Below are 12,772 nucleotides of genomic sequence, written 5' to 3' on the forward strand. Positions count from 1 at the left end.
CTGAGTGTTCATCAAAATGTTTAATGAACCAATTCATCGGTTAATGAGTGAACCAAATATGTTACAAATGGACCAGTTTTAAGACAGAAAAGAAAACATTTCAATAAATTGAGCCTCAGAATCTCTGAAAAGTAAGAAACTAAAGCCAATGAAGGATGAAAATGAATTTACCTTTAAGTACTAGCTCACTTCTGACCATCAAATGCGGTTCGACAACGTTTGCTAATCAGTGAGTTAAAGCAGTAGAAAACCCCTTGGACGAACATCTGAGCTATTATCATAAAATAGAACTCAGGAAACCATAACAACGGAATCAAACCAATGTGATTGGTCAAGATGACCACTGACAATACACATCCTTTGACAGTAGAAACTAAACTGCGAGAGGGTGCTCATTTGTGCTTGATGTCTTTCCGCCTCTCAGGTTTATGGTCCAAATATTGGTTTGCTCTGGTCGATGACCAGCCAATAAGCCCTCCCTCGGGAACCTATAGCACTAAGGTGATCATTCTGGGTAGACCGGTTTGAGTGGAATCCGCTCTGTGTCCATAGTTCAGAGTCTTATCTCAGACCACCTCTCTGTTCTACCAAACAGTGTTCTCCCCCATCTCTTGACCAGGATGGGACATGGGGCCATTGTAACTGGTGTTGTTGGCCAGGGGGAAGGGTGGACTCCCTGCAAAGCCACCCTCCCCCTGTGGATTGGGATGAAGAGGTCCGGTCATGCCTGGCTCGGGACTGGGGGTGTCTGCGTGAGAGATCATGTCCGTGAACCTTTGGTCGTCTGAGGGGTGGTGCGCAGAGACCGGGCCGCCCTCAAGGGGTCCTGAACCCGAGCCTAGGAGGTAAGGGGACTCGGCTGGAGACTGAGCTTGTGAGGAAGGGGGTCCGTGAGGGAAGAAATCGTAGTTGACCACTGGGCCGTAGTAATCAGCTTGGTATTCTGTGGAGAAAAAGAGTCCATTCAGTTACTGCTTCTGATATATAAAAAAGAAAAGAAAAAGATTTTGAGTTGAGTATGACTTGACATTTCATTAATTCACAAGAAGTAATTTTTTTATTTGATGCCCAATTTCATCTGTTTTTCACATTTTCTGAGAGGATGTATCAGAATAGTTTGGCTATGACCAAAAGACTCATTACGAGCATGTAAATAAACACGGAAATCATAGGAGGCATGTTTCTTTATTTTTCCTCACATATCCATCCTCTCGCTCCGTCATATCATTGCGATTGGCCTATATAATTAGTGCTACACAAAGTCATTAACATTCCTCCCCAATTCCATTATTTTTTTCCTGCAGTTGTGATACTTTAATGTGCTAATCAATCATCAAAAGACATTTTATCATAAAGAAACGCCACTTGTTCACTGAGTGATAGATCGTCGAATCATCAATGCCAGACCTCCAGAGATCAGTGCATCTATCTGTTCCCATGTTCGGAAAGCTTTTGCTCTGCTTTTTTTGAGGGATTTGAAATGTGCAATTTTCCCAATTAATTCTAGAATGGTTGGTGACCTTATTCTGATTGTATTGGTTTGTTTACCCATTACAGAAACGAAAACACAGCTTGCATCTTTGCCAAATACCTGTTAGTATGACAGATACCAGGTGTGTGAGTGTGGATGTGCAAATCCGATCAAAAAGACCAAGCTGGAAAGTCACGCAACAGGTAACACGCATGGAGGATCCTTTCAATCAGATTTCTCTGTATTCCTACGTGACTGGGACCCACTGCACAATTCTCCAAAGAACACCAGTGCAATCCTGTGTTATAGTTCTCATTTTTTGATATTTTGCTCTGATGTTTAAGAGACAACATAAACATGGCTTTTGGATTCTGCGTTAAAGCTCCGAGGAATGATGGGTGATACTGAAGCATCTTAGCACCGGTAGAGAAACTGCATGTAAGAGTCTTTGTGCTTTCAAAGTAAGAGCAAAACCCTGAAGTTACAGAGAATGTGTGTGAGGAACAGAACATGTTTGTGTGTAAATGTGTTTTGACAGAAGATTCTTTATGTACCTCCGTAGTAACTGTATCCTCCAGGGCCCATTATTTCAGGGTCCTCTAGTCTTCCTCCAAGTGGCCTCATTCTGCGAGGTCCCCTGAAGAAAGCGTGCCGTCGAGCACCGAGCGCGCTGAGCTGCTTCATCCTACGTTCTTTAGACCGCCGATTTTGAAACCACACCTTCGAGGCAAAACCACAATTATAAATGTGTGATTACCTCACAGAGGTACGTGATCTTCCTTGCATATTTATACATTGCACATTCCTATGATTTTCCATTTAGAAAATGGGGAAAAAAATTCCACACTTGTCCAGGTTACTTGATTGTTTACGGGTACGAGTAATTATACCGTGCACAACACCTAAGCTAGATTTTTCTTTAATCCTGACATGTCTTATGTTGGTTAAAGGGACATTCTTTCTTCTGTGGGACATAAAGGAAGATATTCTGAAGAACAGATTTGTCCATACAATGAAAGTCAATGGGGTCCAAAAAACTATTTGACTTGCATTGTAAAGACAATTTTTTAGAATATCATCTTTTGTCATCTGCAGAAAGAATGTCATACAGATTTTTCAGTTTTGGGTGAACTATACCATTAACAGTTGCATTTTTTTTAGCCATAGCAGGAGGAAAATAAGATTGCTATATTGCTTATTATATAAGATGGTACATACAGAGACTAAAAGAAAACAGCCTAGTCTTAATTATGTACTATCAACACTCCTGTTGGTTTAATGGTATTAGAAATACTTAATGAGGGAAATTAACACAGCATTCATTACTGGTCAATGTTAATCCGAAATATTGTCACAGTGTTATACAAGCTTTGAAATGTCATTCTATAAAAACATAATGTGACCAAATTAACTGAATACCAAGAGGATGGATGGAGAAATTTGAGCCTCACTACACCAGGTTATTTTCCATTGAAACTAAACACTGTTCTAAATATATTGGCAGAACTGACTATATTGCACACACGGACAAATATTCTCTAGTTTTCATGTTTATCCTACAGCTCAACCTAATAATGACAGAACCAACACATAATAATTGATCCGGCCCAACCTGTTAACTACGTCTTGTCAGACCTAAAATGCTACTGAACTGCAATGCAATAGATTCCTGAGATTTATATTCCTGTGGCAATTAATATGCTGTGATGATTTCACAAGTCCCTCATCGTTGTGCACGCACATAATTTCTGAGACACTGCGGTGCTGACAAGTATCGTTTGATCACGGCGCCGCCAGCTCATTACAAATAGACCTGATATAAAAGTGTGTGACAGATGCAATATCAGACTCATCACTGTCCAACATTGTTTCAATCTTTTAGCAAGACCAAGGCAATCTGATGTACCACTGTGCCGGTGAAACTCAAACATAACCTTTTAGTCAAAATAATCACAACCATATGCTTCAACAAACACCACAAGGGCCGTTTTTCACACTGTTGTCATATAAACTGCTTGCGCAGGAACAAAGAGTAGAGAATGATATGAAAATGTCTGACATAAGGTGACATTGTTATGCATGATGGTTCAATGTAACACATTCGTGTCTGAATCTGCATTGCCACTGCATAATATATGCTAACAACAGTTAGTCTGCTCTGGAGGCACAATCCTGCCATGTACGAAAGAGAAAAAGAGAGAGAGACTATATTGAGAGTGTGTTACAGAGACAAAAACATGTTCTCTACCTAAAACCACTTAAGCATTCCTCTCCATGCACAGCTAAGGCAACACCTGCTTATGGAGAACAATCGGCTAACTGTTTGGTACATTTTTATGGAAATGTTTTGCCTCCTCCTGAGTGAGCGTTGCTTAGGGATTACACACACACGCTGCTGAACCGGCATGGCTCCGGAGGGCTCCCTGCGCAGAGCGCAATCCACATTTAACACATAACAAATGAACAGGGACGTGTGGCAAAGGCCGTCTCCATTTTGGCTCAGAAACAAAGCCCTGAGCCTTGCTGGGATTCAGAGAGGGTTGTGATTTCTTGATGATGACAGCGACACATGAAGATGAGCTGTGTGCTTGAGTGGATAACTTTAGGCATCAAGAATCAAGTTCCCTTCCCTATAACTGGTTAGTGAGAGCAAGAGTTTTCCGTAATTTTTTAGTGTTTAGTCCTGAAACATATTTAGATGTCAATTACAATTTAGGAGCTTTGTGGAAAGGATTACGTGCTGATTATAAATGTAAAGAAAATGCAAAACATGGATTTATTAACAATAAGGATAAGAGCACATTGCCGGGTCCATATAAAAATACACCTTTGCTTGATAATGGTGTTGATCTTCACCTGGACTTTAAAGCATGGCTGTGTTTGTGTTTGACAACAACACCTCTCCAATTAAATTTCACCTCATAAATAGCTTGAGAAATTTATTTGAAAAAAGTTCTTAAATTTAGTAAGAACAGTTGACAGTAATTGCTGTTTGAACAGCTTGTCTTTCACAGTCATATTTTCTAAGCATGAACCGACAAGCCTATCATGTAGCTGATGTCATCTTGCGTTTTTTGATCTGTGCCTATACTACCTGGTATAAATCCATTGACGACTTTAACTGCTTTACAACTGTGAAAATTCTAGCCTGTATTTGGATTTTTGTCATTTTATGTATACCGGGATTCTAGACTGCAAATATGACAAAGTATTTGCATATAGAAGCATAATATCTTAGTAGTATGTTAATTAAATATTAACTTATACATAACCTGTTATACTATTAACAGGTATACAATTCTATCAAATAAACTCAGACATTCAATCATCATCCTGCACTTGAAATTTTGAAAAAATATTGAAATATTGAAAACGTTATAGAAATATCAGCATTCAAATTTCTTTGTATAAATGTCCATGTAGTGGCATGGCTCTAGGTCAGTAATAAATAAACTGTTACTTTTTTTTCTGTTCTTCTTTTTAATCATAGTCATATCCCAGTGGTTCTCTGATTGAGAACTGCCACATCCCACCACATAGGCTATTATTATTTTCATTTAGCTCGAAGTGAGACATAAATGCTTGTGATATAATGTTTAAAATGTACTTTTCAGAATGGATACGGTACATATCGTGGAACGGCCTAAATAAATAATAAAACAAATGCAAGTGTATTCTCACCTGTATGACTCGCATGTTGAGGCCTGTCTCCTGCGCGAGCTGCTCGCGGATGTGTCGCGTGGGCTTCGGCGTGGCCACGAACGCGGCTTTCAGAGTCTCGAGCTGTTTGGCCTTGATGGTGGTGCGCGGGCCCCGTCGCTTCGTGCACGAGTTCTGCTCCTCGTTCTCGTTGTTGTTAGTGTCCTTATCTGAGGATGTGGAATTGTCCGTCTCCTTCGTGTCGTCCTGGATCGGATCCGGAAGATCAGGCGATAAACTCCGGTCCGTACACGATGACACTTAAGCATGTAAAGACCAATGAGGGACATATTAGACTCATTGCAATTTTCCCCCCCAATGATCACTATAATAGCCTATAGGCTACTATCACCATCCTCTTGAGATAACAGTTGTAAGTAATAATATAAAAAAGTACAATGTTGCACCGTTCAGCCATTAATGTAGGCTAGTCTAATATTAATAGATGTTTAATTGCCCAATATAATTGCATAATCTGATATTTGATATATAGGCTAACATCAATTTGACACATTTCAACTACAAAAACAAAACAAAAACTACAAATATCATGGCTGACCATGACATGCGGGGTTGTACTATTTCTGGACACAAAGATTACACAAAATGGTCTTAATTTGACTATGTATAAAGTTGTTAGTCTATAATTAGGCCTAATATTATTACTAAATAAATGTTTGATTAAATGTTACGTTAAAACTGAATGAGGGCTTCAAGCAAGACCATAATATATATATAGGCCTATAATTTTTTTTTTTTTTATATATATATATATATATATATATATATACACACACACACACACACACACACATGAAACAAAGGAGAAAACAAGCAGAGATCACTTCTGCAAAATATCGGAGAAATTAAGTCTGGTTGTCTCTTGGGACAGGCTGCTGTGCTTGATAACAGCTTGTCATTGTCTGAGGAGCGGGGATATACGACTACAGACGTTTATCTGACAAGAACGCGCATGGACTGAGGAGAATGAGTTATGGACACTTCTCCATAGGTGGACAACACCAAACCAAAAGAGTCCTCAGCTTGCAATGAAAAAATGGATTGACAATCATATTCACGGACATGGACTAGCCCATCATGAAATCATTTTAACTAGCCTGGTTCGATTTACTTTTATTTACCTTTTATTTTAAAAATTCTAAAACAAGTTATTCCAAAAAGAAAATAATAATTTTGCAAAAATGTAACACTATAGGCCTATTCGCAATCTAATTACCGGTACGATTTATCCTTGTAGTGGCCTTGGGTGGATATATTTTTGTCTTACAAGTAGGCCTATGCATCAAGTCGTTCAAAATAAGGATTGGTGTAAAAACAGCACGCAACCTTCAAAAGACCATTTTCTGCATTAATGAATCTGCGTGTTGTACGTCCCTTTTAAATCGACTGGACGAAGGACTCAGTCGCTGTTAAATTAATTGGACTAGCACTGACCCACAAGTGGAGGCGATAATAATGTCATCTGTGTGTTGGGAAACAAACAGCCTGTCCGTGATTCTGAACACTCGTGAGCATCACAGTCACGGGGACGCGCGTAAATAGTCAACTCACACACCTCTGAATTGGGCTGCTCGTTTTCTTTCAATGGATTTTACATTTGAATTCAGCACACGGGCTCTGTTAATGTGCATTTACATCTTTGAAACAATAGAATGATACAGAGACCACGTTAGAACATTCTATAGCCTACTAGATGACAAACAAACACAAATGAAAATGTTAATAAAAAAGAACATTTGTATTGCTTCATTTAATCGCAAACGAATGAGCTTCCCTGAACAGCTTCGCCTTATGAAATCTTAAAATCGAGTTTAAAGCATGTGCGAAGTTCTTACAAATGTAATCTTTTATAATAGTGTGTTGGTTTATAAAAAGTCTATATACAATTTTGAACAAAAATATTTGATTTAATTAATAATGTAATGTGGTTTAACCATCAAGTAAATATTTCTATAATTTTCTTGAACACGTATTCGATATTTTTCGATATTTTCATTTTGGATTTTTTCCAGGTTAATTTTGAACTTTTTACTGAAAAGCTTAACTTGAAATTCATAGGCTATTTGTAATAACCTTGACAGTTATTAGGGTCTAAAGGTGTCCTCTCAGTTTTATAGATTTCATATCACATGACAACAAAATGGCTTCCTTCATGATGGTTATGCCATATTGACATTGATATGAATCATGTTTTTAAAGAAACTGCATCACATTTTTTTTTTTTTAAATAAATGAATAATAATAATAGCCTACTACCCAGACAGCAACATAGTGTCGGCCCAGACCTGGCCCAAATCCGGTACGAGTTAAACCCACAAGTACCAGATGTGGCCCGGATCTGGGCAGACACTATGTTGCTGTCTGGGTAGAACAATTACAAACTACTTAAACCAAACTTTTCTTCCAGATAATTTTCTCTTACACCACCAAGGCATTTTACTTTAAGCCCAACAAAAAAGATCTAATGAATTGAAAATGAAACCGTTAATATCAATCATCATTTTATAAGAATTGCCATTTTAATGTAATATTGAATAACTCAATAGATCCGGATAAAAAAAGAGCGTCACGTCATTGACCCATAATTCATACAACTGAGTCAATCTCTCTCTCTCTCTCTCTCTCTCTCTCTCTCTCTCTCTCTCTCTCTCTCTCTCTCTCTCTCTCTCTCTCTCTCTCTCTCTCTCTCTCTCTCTCTCTCTCTCTCCTCTCTCTCTCTCTCTCTCTCTCTCTCTCTCTCTCTCTCTCACTCACACTCACACACTAAATGTCTTTCACTTGTACAGCTCTATTCGTCTCTCTCACCTGAGTTTAAATTAACTTCTTTGATAGCGCTCGCGCTCAGGTAGTCCTCTTTACACACAAATTTGTTTTCGTCGATGACGTAGAGCTCCTCGCCCGTGGACAGCTGTTTGTTGCACACCATGCACGTGAAAACAGTTCAGATGGAACACCTTGCTGCGCGCTCTTCGCACGAGGTCGCTGGGCGAAATGCCTGCGAGCAGCCCGCACATTTCGTACCAAAACGCCTGTAAGGGGACATACAGAAGGGGAAAAACAACATTTTATAAGAAAAGAGTTATGGCATGTTTAACCTTATGACCATCACACAAGGTTATGTAATGGACATTGATGATATTGCATTCCAGTATAATGAGTCAATTATTGTTTATTTTACAGATACACCCCCGGGAACTATTTAATGACCTGACTGCAACTTATTTGACGATTAAGTAACTGTTTAAGTGTAATTTTACATCATGTATAATGTGTAGTATGTGCATTTTTATGTGTACTATTGTCTATATTGTGCGTGGGGCCTATGTGTTATGTGTGAGTAAATTGTGAATTCTGTCATATGTAATTAAAAATACTGCAATACGGATAACGCACAATTTCACTCATTGTGTCAGCTATGGCGTAGTAATTTGAACATAATTTTATTCATTTTTATAAAATATTACCATTCTGTATACTTCAACAGTAATTTCAAGTCACTGATAAATGGATATAATTATCTATATTTTCTATTTAGCACTTTAATAAACCATGCCATCAACTCTGAATATTTCTAAAGGAATTTGGCAGTATGCTCAAGATATAGTCGACATGCTCTAAATGAAGTGATATTGTGGGATTAGGCAAAACAACAAAACCACATTTTAGGTGTTAAAACACAAAAGCACAAGTCAGCTCACCTAATATTATTTCCTTAGCATGAAAAAGGGACAACAGAGTGTTTATTTACTCATCTTCGAATTTACATCCTGATTTTCTTTTATTTATTCATTCAGCCTAACGAGAGATAATCCACCAATTGTATATGTAGGCTACAATTGCTGATTTGTTAATCTGCGCACACTGGTTTCATGGAAAAATAGGCAGAAATAATATAGCCTAGAGACCGTGCAGTTTGTTCAATTTATATTTCAATGACAACGAGACGGGAAAGACCAGGTATACAGGCCGGTCGTGGTTGAGGCACGTCAAGCGCACTACTCCCTTCTGTTTCTCCCCTCGGGTTTATTTTAACACTAATGCACTAAATCTTCTTCCATTTGTTATGGTATCGAGTCGCTCTCGCCCTTTTCAAATGCATCTCTCCCAGTGAAAGGCCATAACACTACTTACACAACAAATGGACGCATTACGGGTGATTACTGTTTCGCCCCACTAATGGCTCCACATTCAATCGCCGAGCTCGATGGGCCCCATAGAACGTGATGGTCAAGGCCGTTTGGGATAACAATGGCACATATGAAAGCTTAAACACTGGATGACGTTAAATAGCTCAGGGAAATGTAAACTAGAAGAAAACATGACAGAACTCATTTAGCGATATTAATGACTAATAAAAATAAACAAGCGGCCTGTTCTGAGAATACAACAATATAAATACAGGTATACGCAACACAGGTGTTTTGGATGTTGTTTGGGGGCTTTAATCTTTTAGGAATATAGTGCATCATTTTATTACACGATTTAAACCTAATTCGTGTTCGGTGATTTAACTTGACTGCTGTTTATATTATTTCAAAGAGGTTAATGATATATTAACTTAATACGTTAATATTAATTAGGCTAGAAGTTACTTATTAACAAAATATTTAAATGATCTTGGCTACTTTTACTACAATTTGGAGGGTATTTGAATTTAAATGACTGAATCTATGTATTTATTTTTAAATATAGGCTATTTCGAATTTTCGTTCTGGATAAATGTAAACAAAACAAAAAAACTTTTGTTTTATATGAGTATTCAAATGAATGGTCCATCAACAATAATAACAATGCTTAAAATAATGACGTGTTTTAGAGTAGGCTACAATAAACAGTTATTTCCCGAACAGGTTTTCTTTTTTTCTCCCCACAATCATGTGCACAAAGGTTTTCAAGAGGAATTCTCACACCGAAAGCGTGTGAATACAATAAGCAATGAATGAGTAATCAATCAAAAGCTATTAATGAACGACGGAAGATCAAAGGTTTAACAGTACATTACAGATTTTAGGCAGGTTAATCCACAAATGGAGACTCATCCACATAAGAGCAAAACAAGGGTAGGTAAATCCTACATGACACATTCTTCAAATGAGGATTAGTCCAGAAGTTTGACGAGGTGAGGCAGCCCAAATACAAGCAGCTGCAGATCTTACCTGAAAAAGTCAATTTTGCAATAGAGCTTTCCGTCCCTTGAGAAACATTTTTCGGTCAGGTTGCAGTTACACTCGCAGCACTGGACACACTTCGCGTGCCATGCACGGTCGAGAACGTTTAAGAGGAACCGATCCAGAATGGGCCTCTCGCAGCCCGCGCAGTGCACCATCATTCCGCCCTGGAGGGGACCGAGAGCCGATCTTCCCAAACGGGCACCGCGCCTCGAATTGGGGCCACACGAATCGGTGCGGAGCAACGTCTTGGCTTCTTGGAGAGGGAGGCAACAGCAGAGCAAATGTTCCGTCTTGAGAATGATTCTCCACGACGCCTAGAGGTAAACACTCCGGACGTGAATGTTATGCATTATACCTGTCGGCATCCAGAAATCCACTGAATCAAAAAAAAAAAAAAAAAAAAAAATTCGTTGAAGAGAGTTTGTTAACAAAAAGGCTTCTCCCAAGTTTTCCTCTTGTTTTTCTGTTTGTTTGTGGGCTCTTGATCCACCTGCTTGTGTCCACTCACCTCACCGACACTTTTTTACATCACTCTGTTCCAGTTCGCGGGAGCTTCTCGCATCCGTATTCAGATCTGATGACGTTTTTTCTTGCACTTATGCCGCGGTGACCAATCACAGACAAGTTGCCATGGCAACGGGTTTAAATATTGGCACTCTCAGATTGCTTCCGAAGGTCTACCTTGGGTTTGGTAAAACGTCTATAAAGGCTGATGGTAGTAAAGGTACTAATTATTTCATCGACGTGCTTGCTTTTTTCTTTTTCTACCGAATTTCCAACTAGGACTGGATCACTAAAATCGGAAAAGAAGTGCACGTGTATTTAGTAAGAAGCTTTGCGTTTTGGCCTCATTCTGGACCGCGCATTCGGACTAGAAAAAGACGCTCTTCGATTTCTTTATAGACTTTTGAGATTATTTTTTACTATTTTTATAATGACTCCATTGCTCTATTTTTCTCGTGTGTAATTAATGCAGGATTTGAGAGTGCCTGTGGCTAACCAGAAGGTAATAAAAAATGGTTAAAAACGTCTATAAATATGTAGACATTTATAGACACTATTTAGCCTAAGTTTTCACGTCTTTTGCATGATGCGTAAAGAAAGATAAGTGTAGAAAATCCAAATAGCCATCACTGCGTCTTAATTCTGAAGGAGTGATCTGTGCGCGCGGTGGGGGATCCCGTTCTTTTATCATGCATAAAGCTATTTACAGGGAAATGCACTGGATTAAGATACTGGCTCGCATCAATAGAGAGTACCGGATCGCCCAGCAGTTTAACAAAGTGGCCACAAATCGAAGGGATTTTAAATATTTACCCAGGTAATCATTTTGTTAGCTGTGGAAATGCAAACATTACACTCTATAGTTTATTCGGGTGAATTAGAGACTGCATTTACAATCTTTTAGCAGCTTTTCAGCATTTAGTGGAAATGACTATTGTTCAAATTTAAACCTTTAATTGTTATTTAAAAATGTATTTACAGGTCGTGTATTCTCGTGCGTATGTTCACATGGATTTCCTAAGACATCATATATTTGAATTTATCTAGGCTATTAAAAGGAAAATGTATTTAAAAATAAATGTTATTGTTAGCCAATGGTATTTTTTAAACCACATTTCCCTATGCATTAGCATTACATATTTTGCCATTTTGTCAGAGTGCTGTGTGTTTGCCTGAAAGCCACCGGCATGTGTGATCACTGGAATAAATCCGGATCAGGCCACCCGTGGTTTGTCTACCTGCTTCCCTCTCTCCATGTAAACAATAGCACATAGTTTACAGTTGTGTTAGTCTATCGGATTAGAAAGCAAACGCAAACACCCTAACCAAAGCTCTGCCCCAATATAATTTATGCCTGGGACTATTTAAAACAATAAAATATACTACTACTACTAGTACTTTCTATCTATCTATCTATCTATCTATCTATCTATCTATCTATCTATCTATCTATCTATCTATCTATCTATCTATCTATCTATCTATCTATCTATCTATCTATCTATCTATCTATCTATCTATCTATCTATCTATCCCCTAAAATTAATAATCTATCTATCTATCTATCTATCTATCTATCTATCTATCTATCTATCTATCTATCTATCTATCTATCTATCTATCTATCTATCTATCTATCTATCCACCCCCTAAAATTAATAATCTATCTATCCATCTGATCACCCCCTAAAATTAATAATCCCTTTACAACATGCAGGGCTTAAGCAGTGGCTAAATAGCGTTTGGTAATATTTGGAGTCAGGGGATGCCGGTGGGCTGCATGCTGTAGAAAAGGAGAGCCAAGGGCGAGCTTCGGGCCCCCCGCTGTTCTTGGCAGGCAACAACGGCAGCGAGTTTGGCTTCGTTTACATTTCTAATCCCTTCGCGATGCACGCTATTTATTTTC

General features: G+C 38.4%; 1 protein-coding gene across 1 annotated transcript; it reads right to left on the reverse strand.

The window, feature by feature from the left end:
• lhx5 (LIM homeobox 5) lies at positions 1-11,117 on the reverse strand. Its single transcript, XM_056242216.1, is given in 7 exon segments — positions 1-943; positions 2,026-2,191; positions 5,153-5,430; positions 7,997-8,126; positions 8,128-8,189; positions 8,192-8,220; positions 10,348-11,117. Coding segments are annotated over 7 exon segments (1,197 nt in total). The 5' UTR covers positions 10,521-11,117; the 3' UTR covers positions 1-584.
• Positions 11,118-12,772: the final 1,655 nt, after the last annotated feature.

The sequence above is a fragment of the Rhinichthys klamathensis genome, unplaced genomic scaffold (assembly GCF_029890125.1).
Source record: "Rhinichthys klamathensis goyatoka isolate OS25496 unplaced genomic scaffold, OSU_Roscu_1.1 h1tg000709l_1, whole genome shotgun sequence".
Classification (NCBI taxonomy): domain Eukaryota; kingdom Metazoa; phylum Chordata; class Actinopteri; order Cypriniformes; family Leuciscidae; genus Rhinichthys; species Rhinichthys klamathensis.